Source organism: Eucyclogobius newberryi, unplaced genomic scaffold, assembly GCF_026437365.1.
Source record: "Eucyclogobius newberryi isolate DKJ021-1_F unplaced genomic scaffold, fEucNew1.0.hap1 SCAF_183, whole genome shotgun sequence".
NCBI lineage: Eukaryota > Metazoa > Chordata > Actinopteri > Gobiiformes > Gobiidae > Eucyclogobius > Eucyclogobius newberryi.
Genome location: NW_027315816.1, coordinates 129,554 through 156,852, shown reverse-complemented (window position 1 = coordinate 156,852; position 27,299 = coordinate 129,554). Strand labels below are relative to the sequence as shown.

At 49.9% G+C, this 27,299-nt stretch overlaps 1 protein-coding gene across 1 annotated transcript in view; it reads left to right on the top strand.

Annotated features, from left to right (window-relative positions):
- LOC140365137 (calpain-2 catalytic subunit-like) overlaps window positions 1-27,299 on the top strand; it is a 161,004-nt gene that overhangs the window by 16,271 nt on the left and 117,434 nt on the right. The window contains exons 2-4 of the mRNA XM_072451390.1: window positions 315-384; window positions 15,930-16,048; window positions 18,194-18,327. Coding sequence (XP_072307491.1) covers window positions 315-384; window positions 15,930-16,048; window positions 18,194-18,327 — 323 coding nt within the window. The remainder of the gene's footprint in view (window positions 1-314; window positions 385-15,929; window positions 16,049-18,193; window positions 18,328-27,299) is intronic.

The following is a 27,299-nucleotide window of genomic DNA, read 5'->3' as shown; positions in this document are numbered from 1 at the left end:
TGTCCTTAGACAAGTGTCCCAGAGCGCCCCCTGTCCTTAGACACATGTCCCAGAGCGCCCCCTGTCCTTAAACACATGTCCCAGAGCGCCCCCTGTCCTTAGACAAGTGTCCCAGAGCGCCCCCTGCCTTAGACACATGTCCCAGAGCGCCCCCTGTCCTTAGACACATGTCCCAGAGCGCCCCCTGTCCTTAGACAAGTGTCCCAGAGCGCCCCCTGTCCTTAGACAAGTGTCCCAGAGCGCCCCCTGTCCTTAGACAAGTGTCCTAGCTGGCTGGTCTGATTTGTGTGTTAATAAAGACGTGTGTGTCTCAGGAGCTGGTGTCGAGTCCTGAGTTTGTTTTGGGCGGAGCCACGAGAACCGACATCTGTCAGGGAGCTTTGGGTGAGTCCAACACTGAACACTCCTACAGTCGTCCTGCTCACACACCCGGTCTACTCAGATTTGTTTGTTTGTTTGTTTGTTGGTTGGTTTGTTTGTTTGTTTGTTTGTTTGTTGGTTTGTTTGTTGGTTTGCTGTCGTGGCCTCAGGGCGGGGTCACGACGCTCCAAAGACAGGATTGTTGTCAGTTAAATGACTTAAAGCCTTTAGATTCATATGTTTGTGCTTCTCGATGAAGTCTCTGTCTTCAGAATGACTTTAGAGCTCTTAAAGACTTTAGAGCTCTGAAAGACTTTAGAGCTCTAAAAGACTTTAGAGCTCTAAAAGATTTTAGAGCTCTGAAAGACTTTAGAGCTCTGAAAGACTTTAGAGCTCTTAAAGACTTTAGAGCTCTGAAAGACTTTAGAGCTCTGAAAGACTTTAGAGCTCTTAAAGACTTTAGAGCTCTTAAAGACTTTCGAGCTCTGAAAGACTTTAGAGCTCTGAAAGACTTTAGAGCTCTTAAAGATTTTAGAGCTCTGAAAGACTTTAGAGCTCTTAAAGACTTTAGAGCTCTGAAAGACTTTAGAGCTCTTAAAGACTTTAGAGCTCTGAAAGACTTTAGAGCTCTTAAAGACTTTAGAGCTCTGAAAGACTTTAGAGCTCTTAAAGACTTTAGAGCTCTGAAAGACTTTAGAGCTCTTAAAGACTTTAGAGCTCTTAAAGACTTTAAAGCTCTGAAAGACTTTAGAGCTCTTAAAGACTTCAGAGCTCTGAAAGACTTTAGAGCTCTTAAAGACTTTAGAGCTCTTAAAGACTTGAGAGCTCTTAAAGATTTTAGAGCTCTGAAAAACTTTAGAGCTCTGAAAAACTTTAGAGCTCTGAAAGACTTTAGAGCTCTGAAAGACTTTAGAGCTCTTAAAGACTTTAGAGCTCTTAAAGACTTTAGAGCTCTGAAAGACTTTAGAGCTCTTAAAGACTTTAGAGCTCTGAAAGACTTTAGAGCTCTGAAAGACTTCAGAGCTCTGAAAGACTTTAGAGCTCTTAAAGACTTTAGAGCTCTGAAAGACTTTAGAGCTCTTAAAGACTTTAGAGCTCTTAAAGACTTTAGAGCTCTGAAAGACTTTAGAGCTCTGAAAGACTTTAGAGCTCTTAAAGACTGTAGAGCTCTGAAAGACTTTAGAGCTCTGAAAGACTTTAGAGCTCTGAAAGACTTTAGAGCTCTTAAAGACTTTAGAGCTCTGAAAGACTTTAGAGCTCTGAAAGACTTTAGAGCTCTGAAAGACTTTAGAGCTCTTAAAGACTTTAGAGCTCTTAAAGACTTTAAAGCTCTGAAAGACTTTAGAGCTCTTAAAGACTTCAGAGCTCTGAAAGACTTTAGAGCTCTTAAAGACTTTCGAGCTCTGAAAGACTTTAGAGCTCTGAAAGACTTTAGAGCTCTTAAAGACTTCAGAGCTCTGAAAGACTTTAGAGCTCTTAAAGACTTTAGAGCTCTGAAAGACTTTAGAGCTCTTAAAGACTTTAGAGCTCTGAAAGACTTTAGAGCTCTGAAAGACTTTAGAGCTCTGAAAGACTTTAGAGCTCTTAAAGACTTTAGAGCTCTGAAAGACTTTAAAGCTCTGAAAGACTTTAGAGCTCTTAAAGACTTCAGAGCTCTGAAAGACTTTAGAGCTCTTAAAGACTTTAGAGCTCTTAAAGACTTGAGAGCTCTTAAAGATTTTAGTGCTCTGAAAGACTTGAGAGCTCTTAAAGACTTTAGAGCTCTTAAAGACTTTAGAGCTCTGAAAGACTTTAGAGCTCTTAAAGACTTTAGAGCTCTTAAAGACTTGAGAGCTCTTAAAGACTTTAGAGCTCTGAAAGACTTTAGAGCTCTGAAAGACTTTAGAGCTCTTAAAGACTTTAGAGCTCTGAAAGACTTTAGAGCTTTGGCCAGCAGGTTTAGAATCAGGTGAAGCTGGATCCAAAGACATTTGCATAAAGAGCAAAACGAGGTGTGTGTGTTTGTGTGTGTGTGTGAGTGTGTGTGTGTGTGTGTGTGTGTGTGTGTGTGTGAGTGTGTGTGTCTAATATATTGAGCCAATGGTTCCAAGTACAAAGCAAACAAAAGAGGAGACCAAGCACAGCCCTGTCTCACTCCTCTGTCCAGAGTCAGTGGATCTGATTTTTTGTTGTTGTAATTTTAATGTTTTATGGCCCGTCATAAAGACCCAATATTTGTATTAAATCATGTATTTTACATTTGTTCAGCACTTTAAATAAAGAAGTCCAGACTTATTCTTCCATCTTTGTTTAGTTGTGTTTGTGTCATTGTGTGTGTCTCATTGTGTGTAAAGATGGTCTTATGTCCTCTTGTGTGCGTCTCATTGTGTGTAAAGATGCTCTTATGTCGTCTTGTGTGTGTCTCATTGTGTAAAGATGGTCTTATGTCGTCTTGTGTGTGTCTCATTGTGTGTAAAGATGGTCTTATGTTGTCTTGTGTGTGTCTCATTGTGTGTAAAGATGGTCTTATGTCCTCTTGTGTGTGTCTCATTGTGTAAAGATGGTCTTATGTCCTCTTGTGTGCGTCTCATTGTGTAAAGATGGTCTTATGTCCTCTTGTGTGCGTCTCATTGTGTAAAGATGGTCTTATGTCCTCTTGTGTGCGTCTCATTGTGTAAAGATGGTCTTATGTTGTCTTGTGTGTGTCTCATTGTGTGTAAAGATGGTCTTATGTCCTCTTGTGTGTGTCTCATTGTGTGTAAAGATGGTCTTATGTCCTCATCTTATCGTATGAGGCACAGTCCAGTCGCTCCTTCCCTTCTTTTGGTGTGTCTTTAGAGCTTTATACACTCTGAGGTGTGTCTTTAGAGCTTTATACACTCTGAGGTGTGTCTTTAGAGCTTTGTAACACTCTGAGGTGTGTCTTTAGAGCTTTATAACACTCTGAGGTGTGTCTTTAGAGCTTTGTAACACTCTGAGGTGTGTCTTTAGAGCTTTATAACACTCTGAGGTGTGTCTTTAGAGCTTTATACACTCTGAGGTGTGTCTTTAGAGCTTTGTAACACTCTGAGGTGTGTCTTTAGAGCTTTATAACACTCTGAGGTGTGTCTTTAGAGCTTTGTAACACTCTGAGGTGTGTCTTTAGAGCTTTGTAACACTCTGAGGTGTGTCTTTAGAGCTTTATACACTCTGAGGTGTGTCTTTAGAGCTTTATACACTCTGAGGTGTGTCTTTAGAGCTTTATAACACTCTGAGGTGCGTCTTTAGAGCTTTATACACTCTGAGGTGTGTCTTTAGAGCTTTGTAACACTCTGAGGTGTGTCTTTAGAGCTTTATAACACTCTGAGGTGTGTCTTTAGAGCTTTGTAACACTCTGAGGTGTGTCTTTAGAGCTTTGTAACACTCTGAGGTGTGTCTTTAGAGCTTTATACACTCTGAGGTGTGTCTTTAGAGCTTTATACACTCTGAGGTGTGTCTTTAGAGCTTTATAACACTCTGAGGTGTGTCTTTAGAGCTTTATACACTCTGAGGTGTGTCTTTAGAGCTTTGTAACACTCTGAGGTGTGTCTTTAGAGCTTTATACACTCTGAGGTGCGTCTTTAGAGCTTTATACACTCTGAGGTGTGTCTTTAGAGCTTTATACACTCTGAGGTGTGTCTTTAGAGCTTTATAACACTCTGAGGTGCGTCTTTAGAGCTTTATACACTCTGAGGTGCGTCTTTAGAGCTTTATAACACTCTGAGGTGCGTCTTTAGAGCTTTATACACTCTGAGGTGCGTCTTTAGAGCTTTATACACTCTGAGGTGTGTCTTTAGAGCTTTATAACACTCTGAGGTGTGTCTTTAGAGCTTTATAACACTCTGAGGTGTGTCTTTAGAGCTTTGTAACACTCTGAGGTGTGTCTTTAGAGCTTTATACACTCTGAGGTGTGTCTTTAGAGCTTTATACACTCTGAGGTGTGTCTTTAGAGCTTTATAACACTCTGAGGTGTGTCTTTAGAGCTTTATAACACTCTGAGGTGTGTCTTTAGAGCTTTATACACTCTGAGGTGTGTCTTTAGAGCTTTATACACTCTGAGGTGTGTCTTTAGAGCTTTATAACACTCTGAGGTGTGTCTTTAGAGCTTTATACACTCTGAGGTGTGTCTTTAGAGCTTTATACACTCTGAGGTGTGTCTTTAGAGCTTTATAACACTCTGAGGTGTGTCTTTAGAGCTTTATACACTCTGAGGTGTGTCTTTAGAGCTTTATAACACTCTGAGGTGTGTCTTTAGAGCTTTATAACACTCTGAGGTGTGTCTTTAGAGCTTTGTAACACTCTGAGATGTGTCTTTAGAGCTTTATAACACTCTGAGGTGTGTCTTTAGAGCTTTGTAACACTCTGAGGTGTGTCTTTAGAGCTTTATACACTCTGAGGTGTGTCTTTAGAGCTTTATACACTCTGAGGTGTGTCTTTAGAGCTTTATACACTCTGAGGTGTGTCTTTAGAGCTTTGTAACACTCTGAGATGTGTCTTTAGAGCTTTATAACACTCTGAGGTGTGTCTTTAGAGCTTTGTAACACTCTGAGGTGTGTCTTTAGAGCTTTATACACTCTGAGGTGTGTCTTTAGAGCTTTATACACTCTGAGGTGTGTCTTTAGAGCTTTATAACACTCTGAGGTGTGTCTTTAGAGCTTTATAACACTCTGAGGTGTGTCTTTAGAGCTTTGTAACACTCTGAGATGTGTCTTTAGAGCTTTATAACACTCTGAGGTGTGTCTTTAGAGCTTTGTAACACTCTGAGGTGTGTCTTTAGAGCTTTATACACTCTGAGGTGTGTCTTTAGAGCTTTATACACTCTGAGGTGTGTCTTTAGAGCTTTATAACACTCTGAGGTGTGTCTTTAGAGCTTTATAACACTCTGAGGTGTGTCTTTAGAGCTTTATACACTCTGAGGTGTGTCTTTAGAGCTTTGTAACACTCTGAGGTGTGTCTTTAGAGCTTTATACACTCTGAGGTGTGTCTTTAGAGCTTTATACACTCTGAGGTGCGTCTTTAGAGCTTTATACACTCTGAGGTGCGTCTTTAGAGCTTTATACACTCTGAGGTGTGTCTTTAGAGCTTTATAACACTCTGAGGTGCGTCTTTAGAGCTTTATACACTCTGAGGTGCGTCTTTAGAGCTTTATAACACTCTGAGGTGCGTCTTTAGAGCTTTATACACTCTGAGGTGCGTCTTTAGAGCTTTATACACTCTGAGGTGCGTCTTTAGAGCTTTATACACTCTGAGGTGTGTCTTTAGAGCTTTATAACACTCTGAGGTGTGTCTTTAGAGCTTTATAACACTCTGAGGTGTGTCTTTAGAGCTTTGTAACACTCTGAGGTGTGTCTTTAGAGCTTTATACACTCTGAGGTGTGTCTTTAGAGCTTTATACACTCTGAGGTGTGTCTTTAGAGCTTTATAACACTCTGAGGTGTGTCTTTAGAGCTTTATAACACTCTGAGGTGTGTCTTTAGAGCTTTATACACTCTGAGGTGTGTCTTTAGAGCTTTATACACTCTGAGGTGTGTCTTTAGAGCTTTATAACACTCTGAGGTGTGTCTTTAGAGCTTTATACACTCTGAGGTGTGTCTTTAGAGCTTTATACACTCTGAGGTGTGTCTTTAGAGCTTTATAACACTCTGAGGTGTGTCTTTAGAGCTTTATAACACTCTGAGGTGTGTCTTTAGAGCTTTATACACTCTGAGGTGTGTCTTTAGAGCTTTATAACACTCTGAGGTGTGTCTTTAGAGCTTTATAACACTCTGAGATGTGTCTTTAGAGCTTTATAACACTCTGAGGTGTGTCTTTAGAGCTTTGTAACACTCTGAGGTGTGTCTTTAGAGCTTTATACACTCTGAGGTGTGTCTTTAGAGCTTTATACACTCTGAGGTGTGTCTTTAGAGCTTTATAACACTCTGAGGTGTGTCTTTAGAGCTTTATAACACTCTAAGGTTTGTCTTTAGAGCTTTGTAACACTCTGAGGTGTGTCTTTAGAGCTTTATACACTCTGAGGTGCGTCTTTAGAGCTTTATACACTCTGAGGTGTGTCTTTAGAGCTTTATACACTTTGAGGTGTGTCTTTAGAGCTTTATAACACTCTGAGGTGTGTCTTTAGAGCTTTATACACTCTGAGGTGTGTCTTTAGAGCTTTATACACTCTGAGGTGTGTCTTTAGAGCTTTATAACACTCTGAGGTGTGTCTTTAGAGCTTTATACACTCTGAGGTGTGTCTTTAGAGCTTTATAACACTCTGAGGTGTGTCTTTAGAGCTTTATAACACTCTGAGGTGTGTCTTTAGAGCTTTATAACACTCTGAGGTGCGTCTTTAGAGCTTTATACACTCTGAGGTGCGTCTTTAGAGCTTTATAACACTCTGAGGTGCGTCTTTAGAGCTTTATACACTCTGAGGTGCGTCTTTAGAGCTTTATACACTCTGAGGTGTGTCTTTAGAGCTTTATACACTCTGAGGTGTGTCTTTAGAGCTTTATAACACTCTGAGGTGTGTCTTTAGAGCTTTATAACACTCTGAGGTGTGTCTTTAGAGCTTTGTAACACTCTGAGGTGTGTCTTTAGAGCTTTATACACTCTGAGGTGTGTCTTTAGAGCTTTATAACACTCTGAGGTGTGTCTTTAGAGCTTTATAACACTCTGAGGTGTGTCTTTAGAGCTTTATACACTCTGAGGTGTGTCTTTAGAGCTTTATACACTCTGAGGTGTGTCTTTAGAGCTTTATAACACTCTGAGGTGTGTCTTTAGAGCTTTATACACTCTGAGGTGTGTCTTTAGAGCTTTATACACTCTGAGGTGTGTCTTTAGAGCTTTATAACACTCTGAGGTGTGTCTTTAGAGCTTTATACACTCTGAGGTGTGTCTTTAGAGCTTTATACACTCTGAGGTGTGTCTTTAGAGCTTTATACACTCTGAGGTGTGTCTTTAGAGCTTTATACACTCTGAGGTGCGTCTTTAGAGCTTTATAACACTCTGAGGTGCGTCTTTAGAGCTTTATAACACTCTGAGGTGCGTCTTTAGAGCTTTATAACACTCTGAGGTGTGTCTTTAGAGCTTTATACACTCTGAGGTGTGTCTTTAGAGCTTTATAACACTCTGAGGTGTGTCTTTAGAGCTTTATAACACTCTGAGGTGTGTCTTTAGAGCTTTATAGACTCTGAGGTGTGTCTTTAGAGCTTTATACACTCTGAGGTGTGTCTTTAGAGCTTTATACACTCTGAGGTGCGTCTTTAGAGCTTTATAACACTCTGAGGTGTGTCTTTAGAGCTTTATACACTCTGAGGTGCGTCTTTAGAGCTTTATAACACTCTGAGGTGCGTCTTTAGAGCTTTATAACACTCTGAGGTGTGTCTTTAGAGCTTTATAACACTCTGAGGTGTGTCTTTAGAGCTTTATACACTCTGAGGTGCGTCTTTAGAGCTTTATACACTCTGAGGTGTGTCTTTAGAGCTGATAATTTAGTCACTTTCATATTTAACAAATCATTAAAAAAAATTCTGCCTTTGTTTCTTTTTGGCGACAGCAATAACTCTGCCCCTCAAACCTGCCTTAGCTGCGTCCCAGAGAATGGGAGGAGCCTCCCAGAGAATGGGAGGAGCCACTTTTCCTCTACAAACGTCTCAATGTCTTTGTCTTTTGGACAGATTGTGGGACATTGAGTCGAGCATTAAATGTCCAAAGTGTGTTTTTTGTTCCTTTTCCAGATCCAAGTTTAGATCTAAGTTTAGATCTAAGTTTAGATCTAAGTTTAGATCTACAGTGATGGAAAGAGAAGATCACTTAGATCTCTTGGCCCTGTGTCTCTGTCACTTTAGTCGTCTCTAGTTTAGATCATTTGATGTTAAATGTGTTTATTGTGACATTAGGATTCTTCTCTCCACATTTTTACTTTTCATTTAAATCTGGAAACAGGATTTTGGACGTGTCACGTTTCCACGGAAACGTTTTGTCCACGTCAAAAAGATTTAATTTAATGCATTTTTAGAGAGGCATGTCAAAAGATCGACCCTTAGGTGGCACATCGTTACATCCAGCTCATCGTTCTGCTCGTGCGCTTCATAGGGTCTCATCATTCTGCTCGTACGCTTCATAGGGTCTCATCATTCTGCTCGTGCGCTTCATAGGGTCTCATCATTCTGCTCGTGCGCTTCATAGGGTCTCATCATTCTGCTCGTGCGCTTCATAGGGTCTCATCATTCTGCTCGTACGCTTCATAGGGTCTCATCATTCTGCTCGTGCGCTTCATAGGGTCTCATCATTCTGCTCGTGCGCTTCATAGGGTCTCATCATTCTGCTCGTACGCTTCATAGGGTCTCATCATTCTGCTCGTGCGCTTCATAGGGTCTCATCATTCTGCTCGTGCGCTTCATAGGGTCTCATCATTCTGCTCGTACGCTTCATAGGGTCTCATCGTTCTGCTCGTGCGCTTCATAGGGTCTCATCATTCTGCTCGTGCGCTTCATAGGGTCTCATCGTTCTGCTCGTACGCTTCATAGGGTCTCAGCATTCTGCTCGTGCGCTTCATAGGGTCTCATCATCCCGCACGTGGACTTCATAGGGTCTCATCATTCTGCTCGTACGCTTCATAGGGTCTCATCATTCTGCTCGTACGCTTCATAGGGTCTCAGCATTCTGCTCGTGCGCTTCATAGGGTCTCATCATCCCGCACGTGCACTTCATAGGGTCTCATCATTCTGCACGTGGACTTCATAGGGTCTCATCGTTCTGCACGTGCCCTGCTCTGATTGGTCCACAGAGCAGGAATGTGAGTCAGAGTTGTGTAAGAGGCTGGGCGTGTCCCGACAAGAAACAAGACCATAAACTGACAACATGAGACCAGAGACCAGAGACCAGAGACCAGAGACCAGAGACCAGAGACCAGAGACCAGAGACCAGAGACCAGAGACCCAGGAGTGAGACAAAGACGGCTGTGAACAGTTTGCAAGTGGAATTAAAAATACATATTGTTAGATAGAATGAGTCAGAAGAAGAGGACAGAGCTCCAGATGAACGTGGATATTAAAGTCTCCAGCTATAACTATTGTATCCCAGGATAACTCTAAGTTTGATCTAAAGTCATAAAACTCTGAATATGGAGCAGGAGGTCGGGAGAAAACTATGAACAAAACTCCTTTTTGTTTCTCATATTTGGACATGTGATTGACACATGAGGCTTTAAATGAGTGACATGTGTTGTTAGTTTTAGGACTTGTGAGTCGAGTGTGGGATCACTGCCACGCCCACCTCTGTGCTCCTGGAGGTGTGACAGGTAACATGGGTGGGTGGGGTTTACATGGGTGGGTGGGGTTAATATGGGCGGGTGGGGTTAACATGGGCGGGTGGGGTTAATATGGGTGGGTGGGGTTAATATGGGTGGGTGGGGTTTACATGGGTGGGTGGGGTTAACATGGGTGGGTGGGGTTTACATGGGTGGGTGGGGTTTACATGGGTGGGTGGGGTTTACATGGGTGGGTGGGGTTAACATGGGTGGGTGGGGTTTAAATGGGTGGGTGGTGTTTACATGGGCGGGTGGGGTTAACATGGGTGGGCGGGGTTTACATGGGTGGGTGGGGTTAATATGGGTGGGTGGGGTTAACATGGGTGGGTGGGGTTAACATGGGTGGGTGGGGTTTACATGGGTGGGTGGGGTTTACATGTGTGGGTGGGGTTTACATGGGTGGGTGGGGTTAACATGGGTGGGCGGGGTTTACATGGGTGGGTGAAGTTAATATGGGTGGGTGGGGTTTACATGTGTGGGTGGGGTTAACATGGGTGGGTGGGGTTTACATGGGTGGGTGGAGTTAACATGTGTGGGTGGGGTTTACATGGGCGGATGGGGTTAACATGGGCGGGTGGGGTTAATATGGGCGGGTGGGGTTAATATGGGTGGGTGGGGTTAATATGGGTGGGTGGGGTTTACATGGGTGGGTGGGGTTAACATGGGTGGGTGGGGTTTACATGGGTGGGTGGGGTTTACATGGGTGGGTGGGGTTAACATGGGTGGGTGGGGTTTAAATGGGTGGGTGGGGTTTACATGGGTGGGTGGGGTTTACATGGGTGGGTGGGGTTTACATGGGTGGGTGGGGTTAATATGGGTGGGTGGGGTTAATATGGGTGGGTGGGGTTTACATGGGTGGGTGGGGTTTACATGGGTGGGTGGGGTTTACATGTGTGGGTGGGGTTTACATGGGTGGGTGGGGTTAACATGGGTGGGCGGGGTTTACATGGGTGGGTGAAGTTAATATGGGTGGGTGGGGTTTACATGTGTGGGTGGGGTTAACATGGGTGGGTGGGGTTTACATGGGTGGGTGGAGTTAACATGTGTGGGTGGGGTTTACATGGGTGGGTGGGGTTTACATGGGTGGGTGGAGTTAACATGTGTGGGTGGGGTTTACATGGGTGGGTGGGGTTTACATGGGTGGGCGGGGTTAACATGGGTGGGTGGGGTTAACATGGGTGGGTGGGGTTAATATGGGTGGGTGGAGTTAACATGTGTGGGTGGGGTTTACATGGGTGGGTGGGGTTTACATGTGTGGGTGGGGTTTACATGGGTGGGTGGGGTTAACATGGGTGGGCGGGGTTTACATGGGTGGGTGAAGTTAATATGGGTGGGTGGGGTTTACATGTGTGGGTGGGGTTAACATGGGTGGGTGGGGTTAACATGGGTGGGTGGGGTTTACATGTGTGGGTGGGGTTTACATGGGTGGGTGGAGTTAACATGTGTGGGTGGGGTTTACATGGGTGGGTGGGGTTTACATGTGTGGGTGGGGTTTACATGGGTGGGTGGAGTTAACATGTGTGGGTGGGGTTTACATGGGTGGGTGGGGTTTACATGTGTGGGTGGGGTTTACATGGGTGGGTGGAGTTAACATGTGTGGGTGGGGTTTACATGGGTGGGTGGGGTTAACATGGGTGGGTGGGGTTTACATGGGTGGGTGGAGTTAACATGTGTGGGTGGGGTTTACATGGGTGGGTGGGGTTTACATGGGTGGGCGGGGTTAACATGTGTGGGTGGGGTTTACATGGGTGGGTGGGGTTTACATGGGTGGGCGGGGTTAACATGGGTGGGTGGGCTTTACATGGGTGGGTGGGGTTAACATGGGTGGGTGGGGTTTAAATGGGTGGGTGGTGTTTACATGGGCGGGTGGGGTTTACATGGGTGGGTGGGGTTTACATGGGTGGGTGGGGTTAACATGGGTGGGCGGGGTTAACATGGGTGGGTGAAGTTAATATGGGTGGGTGGGGTTTACATGTGTGGGTGGGGTTAACATGGGTGGGTGGGGTTTACATGGGTGGGTGGAGTTAACATGTGTGGGTGGGGTTTACATGGGTGGGTGGGGTTAACATGGGTGGGTGGGGTTTACATGGGTGGGTGGAGTTAACATGTGTGGGTGGGGTTTACATGGGTAGGTGGGGTTTACATGGGTGGGCGGGTTTACATGGGTGGGCGGGGTTTACATGGGTGGGTGGAGTTAACATGGGTGGGCGGGGTTAACATGGGTGGGTGGGGTTAACATGGGTGGGTGGGGTTAACATGGGTGGGTGGGGTTAACATGGGTGGGCGGGGTTTACATGGGTGGGTGGAGTTAACATGGGTGGGTGGGGTTAACATGGGTGGGTGGGGTTTACATGGGTGGGTGGGGTTAATATGGGTGGGTGGGGTTAATATGGGTGGGTGGGCTTTACATGGGTGGGTGGGGTTAACATGGGTGGGTGGGGTTTAAATGGGTGGGTGGTGTTTACATGGGCGGGTGGGGTTTACATGGGTGGGTGGGGTTTACATGGGTGGGTGGGGTTAACATGGGTGGGCGGGGTTTACATGGGTGGGTGAAGTTAATATGGGTGGGTGGGGTTTACATGTGTGGGTGGGGTTAACATGGGTGGGTGGGGTTTACATGGGTGCGTGGAGTTAACATGTGTGGGTGGGGTTTACATGGGTGGGTGGGGTTAACATGGGTGGGTGGGGTTTACATGGGTGGGTGGAGTTAACATGAGTGGGTGGGGTTTACATGGGTGGGTGGGGTTAACATGGGTGGGGTTTACATGGGTGGGTGGGGTTAACATGGGTGGGTGGGGTTTACATGGGTGGGTGGAGTTAACATGTGTGGGTGGGGTTTACATGGGTGGGTGGGGTTAACATGGGTGGGTGGGGTTTACATGGGTGGGTGGAGTTAACATGAGTGGGTGGGGTTTACATGGGTGGGTGGGGTTAACATGGGTGGGGTTTACATGGGTGGGTGGGGTTAACATGGGTGGGTGGGGTTTACATGGGTGGGTGGGGTGGACTCATTTAGTCTGACGTAGTCGTCTTGTTGAAGCCACGTTTCAGTTGGAGCTGAAGATCGATGTTATTGTCACTAATTAATTCAAGAAATTGATCTAATGTTTATAAGTCACATTTATGTGTTTATTTGTTTATTTGTGTCATTTGTGAGTGTTATTTTCCTTAAAGGCGAAATGGACGATTTTTTGGTGATGTGAGAACTCAGGTGGAAGTGCACATGCCACTCCCCCGTGCACATGCCACTCCCCCGTGCTCATGCCCCTTCCCCGTGCAAATGCCCCTCCCCCGTGCTCATGCCCCCCCCCCGTGCACATGCCACTCCCCCGTGCACATGCCACTCCCCCGTGCACATGCCCCTCCCCCGTGCACATGCCCCTCCCCCGTGCACATGCCCCTCCCCCGTGCACATGCCACTCCCCCGTGCACATGCCCCTCCCCCGTGCACATGCCCCTCCCCCGTGCACATGCCACTCCCCCGTGCACATGCCCCTCCCCCGTGCACATGCCCCGTGCACATGCCCCTCCCCCGTGCACATGCCCCGTGCACATGCCACTCCCCCTTGCACATGCCACTCCCCCGTGCTCATGCCCCTCCCCCATGCACATGCCACTCCCCCGTGCACATGCCCCTCCCCGTGCACATGCCACTCCCCCGTGCTCATGCCCCTCCCCCGTGCACATGCCCCTCCCCCGTGCTCATGCCCCTCCCCCGTGCACATGCCCCTCCCCCGTGCACATGCCCCTCCCCCGTGCACATGCCACTCCCCCGTGCACATGCCACTCCCCCGTGCACATGCCACTCCCCCGTGCACATGCCCCTCCCCCTTGCACATGCCACTCCCCCGTGCTCATGCCCCTCCCCCGTGCTCATGCCCCTCCCCCGTGCACATGCCACTCCCCCGTGCACATGCCCCTCCCCGTGCACATGCCACTCCCCCGTGCTCATGCCCCCCCCCGTGCACATGCCCCTCCCCCGTGCTCATGCCCCTCCCCCGTGCACATGCCCCTCCCCCGTGCACATGCCACTCCCCCGTGCTCATGCCCCTTCCCCGTGCAAATGCCCCTCCCCCGTGCTCATGCCCCCCCCCGTGCACATGCCACTCCCCCGTGCACATGCCCCTCCCCCGTGCACATGCCCCTCCCCCGTGCACATGCCCCTCCCCCGTGCACATGCCACTCCCCCGTGCACATGCCACTCCCCCGTGCACATGCCACTCCCCCGTGCTCATGCCCCTTCCCCGTGCAAATGCCCCTCCCCCGTGCTCATGCCCCCCCCCCGTGCACATGCCACTCCCCCGTGCACATGCCCCTCCCCCGTGCACATGCCCCTCCCCCGTGCACATGCCCCTCCCCCGTGCACATGCCACTCCCCCGTGCACATGCCCCTCCCCCGTGCACATGCCACTCCCCCGTGCACATGCCACTCCCCCGTGCTCATGCCCCTTCCCCGTGCAAATGCCCCTCCCCCGTGCTCATGCCCCCCCCCCGTGCACATGCCACTCCCCCGTGCACATGCCCCTCCCCCGTGCACATGCCCCTCCCCCGTGCACATGCCCCTCCCCCGTGCACATGCCCCTCCCCCGTGCACATGCCACTCCCCCGTGCACATGCCCACGTGACTTTTTGTCATTATTTGCACGAGGGACACGAGGGACACACACAGTCTCTATCTGTCTTGAATCTGAACACTTCACATGTGACAGAGCGGGCAGGAGTTCAGCGACAGAGAAGCGTCTTACACTGCTGCTCTGCGCCCGGGGCTCATCCCTGGGTGCTCACTTTGGCTCTCCCTCCTCTCTCTTCTCTGATTGGCTCTCCCTCCTCTCTCTTCTCTGATTGGCTCTCCCTCCTCTCTCTTCTCTGATTGGCTCTCCCTCCTCTCTCTTCTGTGATTGGCTCTCCCTCCTCTCTCTTCTCTGATTGGCTCTCCCTCCTCTCTCTTCTCTGATTGGCTCTCCCTCCTCTCTCTTCTCTGATTGGCTCTCCCTCCTCTCTCTTCGTGCTCAGGTAGAACACACAAAGTTCAAATAAATGGACAGCTTCTTGTCCAAAGCAGTCTTTTTGTTTGTGCTGTAGCAGCAGGGCTGAGGACAGGGGACGCTGGGACATTTGTCTGAGGACAGGGGACGCTGGGAAATTTGTCTGAGGACAGGGGATGCTGGGACATTTGTCTGAGGACAGGGGACCCTGGGACATTTGTCTGAGGACAGGGGATGCTGGGACATTTGTCTGAGGACTGGGGCCGCTGGGACATTTGTCTGAGGACAGGGGATGCTGGGACATTTGTCTGAGGACAGGGGACGCTGGGACATTTGTCTGAGGTCAGGGGACGCTGGGACATTTGTCTGAGGTCAGGGGACGCTGGGACATTTGTCTGAGGACAGGGGACGCTGGGACATTTGTCTGAGGTCAGGGGATGCTGGGACATTTGTCTGAGGACAGGGGACGCTGGGACATTTGTCTGAGGTCAGGGGACGCTGGGACATTTGGCTGAGGACAGGGGACGCTGGGACATTTGTCTGAGGTCAGGGGACGCTGGGACATTTGTCTGAGGACAGGGGACGCTGGGACATTTGTCTGAGGTCAGGGGATGCTGGGACATTTGTCTGAGGACAGGGGATGCTGGGACATTTGTCTGAGGTCAGGGGACGCTGGGACATTTGGCTGAGGACAGGGGATGCTGGGACATTTGTCTGAGGACAGAGGACGCTGGGACATTTGTCTGAGGACAGGGGACGCTGGGACATTTGTCTGAGGACAGGGGATGCTGGGACATTTGTCTGAGGACAGGGGACTCTGGGACATTTGTCTAAGGACAGGGGACTCTGGGACATTTGTCTAAGGACAGGGGACTCTGGGACATTTGTCTGAGGACAGGGGACTCTGGGACATTTGTCTGAGGACAGGGGACTCTGGGACATTTGTCTGAGGACAGGGGACTCTGGGACATTTGTCTGAGGACAGGGGATGTTGGGATATTTGTCTAAGGACAGGGGACTCTGGGACATTTGTCTGAGGACAGGGGACTCTGGGACATTTGTCTGAGGACAGGGGGGACAGGGGACTCTGGGACATTTGTCTGAGGACAGGGGACTCTGGGACATTTGTCTGAGGACAGGGGGGACAGGGGACTCTGGGACATTTGTCTGAGGACAGGGGACACTTGTCTAACCGCTGTTGTGATTTTAGGCATTACAAAAATAAATTGAATTGAATTCAAACTCTTCTCTGATTGGCCCTCCCTCCTCACTCTTCTCTGATTGGCTCTCTGTGTCAGGTGACTGCTGGTTGCTTGCGGCGATTGCGTCTCTGACTCAGAATGAGTTCGTCATGGCGCGAGTCGTTCCTCAGGACCAGAGCTTCGGACACAACTACGCCGGGATTTTCCACTTCCAGGTCAGTCACCGGTGTGTCAGGTGCCCCCCCTCTGTGGTCAGTGTCAGGTGCGCTCCCTCTGTGGTCAGTGTCAGGTGCCCCCCCTCTGTGGTCAGTGTCAGGTGCCCCCCCTCTGTGGTCAGTGTCAGGTGCCCCCCCCTCTGTGGTCAGTGTCAGGTGCCCTCCCTCTGTGGTCAGTGTCAGGTGCCCTCCCTCTGTGGTCAGTGTCAGGTGCTCCCCCTCTGTGGTCAGTGTCAGGTGCCCTCCCTCTGTGGTCAGTGTCAGGTGCCCCCCCTCTGTGGTCAGTGTCAGGTGCCCCCCCTCTGTGGTCAGTGTCAGGTGCCCCCCCTCTGTGGTCAGTGTCAGGTGCCCTCCCTCTGTGGTCAGTGTCAGGTGCCCTCCCTCTGTGGTCAGTGTCAGGTGCCCCCCCTCTGTGGTCAGTGTCAGGTGCCCCCCTCTGTGGTCAGTGTCAGGTGCCCTCCCTCTGTGGTCAGTGTCAGGTGCCCCCCCTCTGTGGTCAGTGTCAGGTGCCCCCCCCTCTGTGGTCAGTGTCAGGTGCCCTCCCTCTGTGGTCAGTGTCAGGTGCCCCCCCCTCTGTGGTCAGTGTCAGGTGCCCCCCCTCTGTGGTCAGTGTCAGGTGCCCCCCCTCTGTGGTCAGTGTCAGGTGCGCTCCCTCTGTGGTCAGTGTCAGGTGCGCTCCCTCTGTGGTCAGTGTCAGGTGCCCTCCCTCTGTGGTCAGTGTCAGGTGCGCTCCCTCTGTGGTCAGTGTCAGGTGCCCTCCCTCTGTGGTCAGTGTCAGGTGCCCCCCCTCTGTGGTCAGTGTCAGGTGCCCCCCCTCTGTGGTCAGTGTCAGGTGCCCTCCCTCTGTGGTCAGTGTCAGGTGCTCCCCCTCTGTGGTCAGTGTCAGGTGCCCTCCCTCTGTGGTCAGTGTCAGGTGCGCTCCCTCTGTGGTCAGTGTCAGGTGCCCTCCCTCTGTGGTCAGTGTCAGGTGCGCTCCCTCTGTGGTCAGTGTCAGGTGCCCTCCCTCTGTGGTCAGTGTCAGGTGCCCCCCCTCTGTGGTCAGTGTCAGGTGCCCCCCCTCTGTGGTCAGTGTCAGGTGCCCTCCCTCTGTGGTCAGTGTCAGGTGCCCCCCCTCTGTGGTCAGTGTCAGGTGCCCTCCCTCTGTGGTCAGTGTCAGGTGCTCCCCCTCTGTGGTCAGTGTCAGGTGCCCCCCCTCTGTGGTCAGTGTCAGGTGCCCCCCCTCTGTGGTCAGTGTCAGGTGCTCCCCCTCTGTGGTCAGTGTCAGGTGCCCCCCCTCTGTGGTCAGTGTCAGGTGCCCTCCCTCTGTGGTCAGTGTCAGGTGCTCCCCCTCTGTGGTCAGTGTCAGGTGCCCTCCCTCTGTGGTCAGTGTCAGGTGCCCTCCCTCTGTGGTCAGTGTCAGGTGCTCCCCCTCTGTGGTCAGTGTCAGGTGCCCCCCTATGTTATAACATGTTTATAACATGTTAAACATGTTATAACATGTTACATGTTATAAAATGTTATAACATGTTTATAACATGTTATAACATGTTTATAACATGTTATAACATGTTTATAACATGTTACATGTTATAACATGTTTATAACATGTTATAACATGTTTATAACATGTTACATGTTATAACATGTTTATAACATGTTAAACATGTTATAACATGTTACATGTTATAACATGTTACATGTTTATAACATGTTATAACATGTTTATAACATGTTATAACATGTTACACATGTCAAAACTTTAACATGTTATAACATGTTTAACATGTTAAACATGTTATAAACATGTTATAAACATGTCAAAACATGTTACATGTTATAACATGTTTAACATGTTATAAACATGTTATAAACATGTTATAACATGTTACATGTTATAACATGTTAAACATGTTATAACATGTTACATGTTAAACATGTTATAACATGCTATAACATGTTTAACTCCTGGAGACTTTTACAAAACAAAAAGGGCAAAGAATGATTCCTGCTAAAAAACAATAAGTGACACTTCTGAACCATTTGAATTTATCAATACATTTATGTGTCCACTGTGTCCACTGTGTCCACTGTGTCCACTGTGTCCGCTGTGTCCGCTGTGTCCACTGTGTCCACTGTGTCCACTGTGTTTGTCTCTCTTGTCCTCAGTTCTGGCAGTTTGGAGAGTGGGTGGACGTCGTGGTGGACGATCTTCTGCCGGTGAAAGACGGAGAGCTGCTGTTTGTGCACTCGGCCGACAACCGAGAGTTCTGGAGCGCTCTGCTGGAGAAGGCCTACGCCAAGTAAGAATCTAACCCACAACCTCCTGGTGAGGAGGCGAGGGCCTACGCCAAGTAAGAATCTAACCCACAACCTCCTGGTGAGGAGGCGAGGGCCTACGCCAAGTAAGAATCTAACCCACAACCTCCTGGTGAGGAGGCGAGGGCCTACGCCAAGTAAGAATCTAACCCACAACCTCCTGGTGAGGAGGCGAGGGCCTACGCCAAGTAAGAATCTAACCCACAACCTCCTGGTGAGGAGGCGAGGGCCTACGCCAAGTAAGAATCTAACCCACAACCTCCTGGTGAGGAGGCGAGGGCCTACGCCAAGTAAGAATCTAACCCACAACCTCCTGGTGAGGAGGCGAGGGCCTACGCCAAGTAAGAATCTAACCCACAACCTCCTGGTGAGGAGGCGAGGGCCTACGCCAAGTAAGAATCTAACCCACAACCTCCTGGTGAGGAGGCGAGGGCCTACGCCAAGTAAGAATCTAACCCACAACCTCCTGGTGAGGAGGCGAGGGCCTACGCCAAGTAAGAATCTAACCCACAACCTCCTGGTGAGGAGGCGAGGGCCTACGCCAAGTAAGAATCTAACCCACAACCTCCTGGTGAGGAGGCGAGGGCCTACGCCAAGTAAGAATCTAACCCACAACCTCCTGGTGAGGAGGCGAGGGCCTACGCCAAGTAAGAATCTAACCCACAACCTCCTGGTGAGGAGGCGAGGGCCTACGCCAAGTAAGAATCTAACCCACAACCTCCTGGTGAGGAGGCGAGGGCCTACGCCAAGTAAGAATCTAACCCACAACCTCCTGGTGAGGAGGCGAGGGCCTACGCCAAGTAAGAATCTAACCCACAACCTCCTGGTGAGGAGGCGAGGGCCTACGCCAAGTAAGAATCTAACCCACAACCTCCTGGTGAGGAGGCGAGGGCCTACGCCAAGTAAGAATCTAACCCACAACCTCCTGGTGAGGAGGCGAGGGCCTACGCCAAGTAAGAATCTAACCCACAACCTCCTGGTGAGGAGGCGAGGGCCTACGCCAAGTAAGAATCTAACCCACAACCTCCTGGTGAGGAGGCGAGGGCCTACGCCAAGTAAGAATCTAACCCACAACCTCCTGGTGAGGAGGCGAGGGCCTACGCCAAGTAAGAATCTAACCCACAACCTCCTGGTGAGGAGGCGAGGGCCTACGCCAAGTAAGAATCTAACCCACAACCTCCTGGTGAGGAGGCGAGGGCCTACGCCAAGTAAGAATCTAACCCACAACCTCCTGGTGAGGAGGCGAGGGCCTACGCCAAGTAAGAATCTAACCCACAACCTCCTGGTGAGGAGGCGAGGGCCTACGCCAAGTAAGAATCTAACCCACAACCTCCTGGTGGTTCTGTTTTAACTGTTTCCAGAGAGTAAAATATGAAATATCATCAGTCCAACGACTGTCATGTCTGGACTCTGCTCATGTCTGGACTCTGCTCATGACTGGACTCTGCTCATGACTGGACTCTGCTCATGTCTGGACTCTGCTCATGACTGGACTCTGCTCATGACTGGACTCTGCTCATGACTGGACTCTGCTCATGACTGGACTCTGCTCATGACTCTCTGCTCATGTCTGGACTCTGCTCATGACTGGACTCTGCTCATGACTGGACTCTGCTCATGACTGGACTCTGCTCATGACTGGACTCTGCTCATGACTCTCTGCTCATTACTCTCTGCTCATGACTCTCTGCTCATGTCTGGACTCTGCTCATGACTGGACTCTGCTCATGACTCTGCTCATGACTCTCTGCTCATGACTCTCTGCTCATGTCTGGACTCTGCTCATGACTGGACTCTGCTCATGACTGGACTCTGCTCATGACTGGACTCTGCTCATGACTCTCTGCTCATGACTCTCTGCTCATGACTGGACTCTGCTCATGACTCTCTGCTCATGACTGGACTCTGCTCATGACTCTCTGCTCATGACTGGACTCTGCTCATGTCTGGACTCTGCTCATGTCTGGACTCTGCTCATGACTGGACTCTGCTCATGACTGGACTCTGCTCATGACTCTCTGCTCATGACTGGACTCTGCTCATGAGTCTCTGCTCATGTCTGGACTCTGCTCATGTCTGGACTCTGCTCATGACTGGACTCTGCTCATGACTGGACTCTGCTCATGACTGGACTCTGCTCATGTCTGGACTCTGCTCATGACTCTGCTCATGACTGGACTCTGCTCATGTCTGGACTCTGCTCATGTCTGGACTCTGCTCATGACTGGACTCTGCTCATTACTGGACTCTGCTCATGACTGGACTCTGCTCATGACTCTCTGCTCATGTCTGGACTCTGCTCATGTCTGGACTCTGCTCATGACTGGACTCTGCTCATGACTGGACTCTGCTCATGACTCTCTGCTCATGACTCTCTGCTCATGACTGGACTCTGCTCATGACTGGACTCTGCTCATGACTCTCTGCTCATGATTGGACTCTGCTCATGACTGGACTCTGCTCATGACTGGACTCTGCTCATGACTGGACTCTGCTCATGTCTGGACTCTGCTCATGACTCTCTGCTCATGACTGGACTCTGCTCATGTCTGGACTCTGCTCATGACTGGACTCTACTCATGACTGGACTCTGCTCATGACTGGACTCTGCTCATGACTGGACTCTGCTCATGTCTGGACTCTGCTCATGTCTGGACTCTGCTCATGACTCTCTGCTCATGACTGGACTCTGCTCATGTCTGGACTCTGCTCATGTCTGGACTCTGCTCATGACTGGACTCTGCTCATTACTGGACTCTGCTCATGACTGGACTCTGCTCATGACTCTCTGCTCATGTCTGGACTCTGCTCATGTCTGGACTCTGCTCATGACTGGACTCTGCTCATGACTGGACTCTGCTCATGACTCTCTGCTCATGACTCTCTGCTCATGACTGGACTCTGCTCATGACTGGACTCTGCTCATGACTCTCTGCTCATGACTGGACTCTGCTCATGACTGGACTCTGCTCATGACTGGACTCTGCTCATGACTGGACTCTGCTCATGACTGGACTCTGCTCATGTCTGGACTCTGCTCATGACTCTCTGCTCATGACTGGACTCTGCTCATGTCTGGACTCTGCTCATGACTGGACTCTGCTCATGACTGGACTCTGCTCATGACTGGACTCTGCTCATGACTCTCTGCTCATGACTCTCTGCTCGTGACTGGACTCTGCTCATGACTGGACTCTGCTCATGACTCTCTGCTCATGACTGGACTCTGCTCATGACTGGACTCTGCTCATGATTCTCTGCTCATGACTCTCTGCTCATGACTGGACTCTGCTCATGACTGGACTCTGCTCATGACTCTCTGCTCATGATTGGACTCTGCTCATGACTGGACTCTGCTCATGACTGGACTCTGCTCATGACTGGACTCTGCTCATGACTCTCTGCTCATGACTCTCTGCACATGACTCTCTGCTCATGACTCTCTGCTCATGACTCTCTGCTCATGTCTGGACTCTGCTCATGACTGGACTCTGCTCATGACTCTCTGCTCATGACTCTCTGCTCATGACTCTCTGCTCATGTCTGGACTCTGCTCATGACTGGACTCTGCTCATGACTGGACTCTGCTCATGACTCTCTGCTCATGACTGGACTCTGCTCATGACTCTCTGCTCATGACTGGACTCTGCTCATGACTGGACTCTGCTCATGACTGGACTCTGCTCATGTCTGGACTCTGCTAATGTCTGGACTCTGCTCATGACTGGACTCTGCTCATGACTGGACTCTGCTCATGACTCTGCTCATGACTGGACTCTGCTCATGAGTCTCTGCTCATGACTGGACTCTGCTCATGTCTGGACTCTGCTCATGACTGGACTCTGCTCATGACTGGACTCTGCTCATGACTGGACTCTGCTCATGACTCTCTGCTCATGACTGGACTCTGCTCATGTCTGGACTCTGCTCATGACTGGACTCTGCTCATGACTGGACTCTGCTCATGACTCTCTGCTCATGACTGGACTCTGCTCATGACTCTCTGCTCATGACTGGACTCTGCTCATGACTGGACTCTGCTCATGACTGGACTCTGCTCATGTCTGGACTCTGCTCATGACTGGACTCTGCTCATGACTGGACTCTGCTCATGACTGGACTCTGCCCATGACTCTCTGCTCATGACTGGACTCTGCTCATGTCTGGACTCTGCTCATGACTGGACTCTGCTCATGTCTGTCTCTGCTCATGACTGGACTCTGCTCATGACTGGACTCTGCTCATGACTGGACTCTGCTCATGACTGGACTCTGCTCATGTCTGGACTCTGCTCATGACTGGACTCTGCTCATTACTGGACTCTGCTCATGACTGGACTCTGCTCATGACTCTCTGCTCATGATTGGACTCTGCTCATGACTGGACTCTGCTCATGACTGGACTCTGCTCATGACTGGACTCTGCTCATGACTCTCTGCTCATGACTCTCTGCTCATGACTCTCTGCTCATGACTCTCTGCTCATGACTCTCTGCTCATGTCTGGACTCTGCTCATGACTGGACTCTGCTCATGACTCTCTGCTCATGACTCTCTGCTCATGACTCTCTGCTCATGACTCTCTGCTCATGTCTGGACTCTGCTCATGACTGGACTCTGCTCATGACTGGACTCTGCTCATGACTCTCTGCTCATGACTGGACTCTGCTCATGACTCTCTGCTCATGACTGGACTCTGCTCATGACTGGACTCTGCTCATGACTGGACTCTGCTCATGACTGGACTCTGCTCATGTCTGGACTCTGCTAATGTCTGGACTCTGCTCATGACTGGACTCTGCTCATAACTGGACTCTGCTCATGACTCTCTGCTCATGACTGGACTCTGCTCATGAGTCTCTGCTCATGACTGGACTCTGCTCATGTCTGGACTCTGCTCATGACTGGACTCTGCTCATGACTGGACTCTGCTCATGACTGGACTCTGCCCATGACTCTCTGCTCATGACTGGACTCTGCTCATGTCTGGACTCTGCTCATGACTGGACTCTGCTCATGACTGGACTCTGCTCATGACTCTCTGCTCATGACTGGACTCTGCTCATGACTCTCTGCTCATGACTGGACTCTGCTCATGACTGGACTCTGCTCATGACTGGACTCTGCTCATGACTCTCTGCTCATGACTGGACTCTGCTCATGAGTCTCTGCTCATGACTGGACTCTGCTCATGTCTGGACTCTGCTCATGACTGGACTCTGCTCATGACTGGACTCTGCTCATGACTGGACTCTGCTCATGTCTGGACTCTGCTCATGACTGGACTCTGCTCATGTCTGTCTCTGCTCATGACTGGACTCTGCTCATGACTGGACTCTGCTCATGACTGGACTCTGCTCATGTCTGGACTCTGCTCATGACTGGACTCTGCTCATTACTGGACTCTGCTCATGACTGGACTCTGCTCATGACTCTCTGCTCATGTCTGGACTCTGCTCATGTCTGGACTCTGCTCATGACTGGACTCTGCTCATGACTGGACTCTGCTCATGACTCTCTGCTCATGATTGGACTCTGCTCATGACTGGACTCTGCTCATGACTGGACTCTGCTCATGACTGGACTCTGCTCATGACTCTCTGCTCATGATTGGACTCTGCTCATGACTGGACTCTGCTCATGACTGGACTCTGCTCATGACTGGACTCTGCTCATGACTCTCTGCTCATGATTGGACTCTGCTCATGACTGGACTCTGCTCATGACTGGACTCTGCTCATGACTGGACTCTGCTCATGACTCTCTGCTCATGACTGGACTCTGCTCATGACTCTCTGCTCATGACTGGACTCTGCTCATGACTGGACTCTGCTCATGACTGGACTCTGTTCATGACTGGACTCTGCTCATGACTGGACTCTGCTCATGACTGGACTCTGCTCATGACTGGACTCTGCTCATGACTGGACTCTGCTCATGTCTGGACTCTGCTCATGACTGGACTCTGCTCATGACTGGACTCTGCTCATGACTGGACTCTGCTCATGTCTGGACTCTGCTCATTACTCTCTGCTCATGACTGGACTCTGCTCATGACTGGACTCTGCTCATGTCTGGACTCTGCTCATGACTGGACTCTGCTCATGACTGGACTCTGCTCATGACTGGACTCTGCTCATGATTCTCTGCTAATGACTCTCTGCTCATGACTCTCTGCTCATGACTCTCTGCTCATGACTCTCTGCTCATGACTGGACTCTGCTCATGACTGGACTCTGCTCATGACTCTCTGCTCATGACTGGACTCTGCTCATGACTGGACTCTGCTCATGACTGGACTCTGCTCATGACTGGACTCTGCTCATGTCTGGACTCTGCTAATGTCTGGACTCTGCTCATGACTGGACTCTGCTCATGACTGGACTCTGCTCATGACTCTCTGCTCATGACTGGACTCTGCTCATGAGTCTCTGCTCATGACTGGACTCTGCTCATGTCTGGACTCTGCTCATGACTGGACTCTGCTCATGACTGGACTCTGCTCATGACTGGACTCTGCCCATGACTCTCTGCTCATGACTGGACTCTGCTCATGTCTGGACTCTGCTCATGACTGGACTCTGCTCATGTCTGTCTCTGCTCATGACTGGACTCTGCTCATGACTGGACTCTGCTCATGACTGGACTCTGCTCATGACTGGACTCTGCTCATGTCTGGACTCTGCTCATGACTGGACTCTGCTCATTACTGGACTCTGCTCATGACTGGACTCTGCTCATGACTCTCTGCTCATGTCTGGACTCTGCTCATGTCTGGACTCTGCTCATGACTGGACTCTGCTCATGACTGGACTCTGCTCATGACTCTCTGCTCATGACTCTCTGCTCATGACTCTTTGCTCATGACTGGACTCTGCTCATGACTGGACTCTGCTCATGACTCTCTGCTCATGATTGGACTCTGCTCATGACTGGACTCTGCTCATGACTGGACTCTGCTCATGACTGGACTCTGCTCATGACTGGACTCTGCTCATGTCTGGACTCTGCTCATGACTCTCTGCTCATGACTGGACTCTGCTCATGTCTGGACTCTGCTCATGACTGGACTCTGCTCATTACTGGACTCTGCTCATGACTCTCTGCTCATGACTCTCTGCTCATGACTGGACTCTGCTCATGACTGGACTCTGCTCATGACTCTCTGCTCATGACTGGACTCTGCTCATGACTGGACTCTGCTCATGATTCTCTGCTCATGACTCTCTGCTCATGACTGGACTCTGCTCATGACTGGACTCTGCTCATGACTCTCTGCTCATGATTGGACTCTGCTCATGACTGGACTCTGCTCATGACTGGACTCTGCTCATGACTGGACTCTGCTCATGACTCTCTGCTCATGACTGGACTCTGCTCATGACTCTCTGCTCATGACTGGACTCTGCTCATGACTGGACTCTGCTCATGACTGGACTCTGCTCATGACTGGACTCTGCTCATGACTGGACTCTGTTCATGACTGGACTCTGCTCATGACTGGACTCTGCTCATGTCTGGACTCTGCTCATGACTGGACTCTGCTCATGACTGGACTCTGCTCATGACTGGACTCTGCTCATGACTCTCTGCTCATGACTGGACTCTGCTCATGACTCTCTGCTCATGACTGGACTCTGCTCATGACTGGACTCTGCTCATGACTGGACTCTGCTCATGACTCTCTGCTCATGACTGGACTCTGCTCATGAGTCTCTGCTCATGACTGGACTCTGCTCATGTCTGGACTCTGCTCATGACTGGACTCTGCTCATGACTGGACTCTGCTCATGACTGGACTCTGCCCATGACTCTCTGCTCATGACTGGACTCTGCTCATGTCTGGACTCTGCTCATGACTGGACTCTGCTCATGTCTGTCTCTGCTCATGACTGGACTCTGCTCATGACTGGACTCTGCTCATGACTGGACTCTGCTCATGTCTGGACTCTGCTCATGACTGGACTCTGCTCATTACTGGACTCTGCTCATGACTGGACTCTGCTCATGACTCTCTGCTCATGTCTGGACTCTGCTCATGTCTGGACTCTGCTCATGACTGGACTCTGCTCATGACTGGACTCTGCTCATGACTCTCTGCTCATGATTGGACTCTGCTCATGACTGGACTCTGCTCATGACTGGACTCTGCTCATGACTGGACTCTGCTCATGACTCTCTGCTCATGATTGGACTCTGCTCATGACTGGACTCTGCTCATGACTGGACTCTGCTCATGACTGGACTCTGCTCATGACTCTCTGCTCATGATTGGACTCTGCTCATGACTGGACTCTGCTCATGACTGGACTCTGCTCATGACTGGACTCTGCTCATGACTCTCTGCTCATGACTGGACTCTGCTCATGACTCTCTGCTCATGACTGGACTCTGCTCATGACTGGACTCTGCTCATGACTGGACTCTGTTCATGACTGGACTCTGCTCATGACTGGACTCTGCTCATGACTGGACTCTGCTCATGACTGGACTCTGCTCATGACTGGACTCTGCTCATGTCTGGACTCTGCTCATGACTGGACTCTGCTCATGACTGGACTCTGCTCATGACTGGACTCTGCTCATGTCTGGACTCTGCTCATTACTCTCTGCTCATGACTGGACTCTGCTCATGACTGGACTCTGCTCATGTCTGGACTCTGCTCATGACTGGACTCTGCTCATGACTGGACTCTGCTCATGACTGGACTCTGCTCATGATTCTCTGCTAATGACTCTCTGCTCATGACTCTCTGCTCATGACTCTCTGCTCATGACTCTCTGCTCATGACTGGACTCTGCTCATGACTGGACTCTGCTCATGACTCTCTGCTCATGACTGGACTCTGCTCATGACTGGACTCTGCTCATGACTGGACTCTGCTCATGACTGGACTCTGCTCATGTCTGGACTCTGCTAATGTCTGGACTCTGCTCATGACTGGACTCTGCTCATGA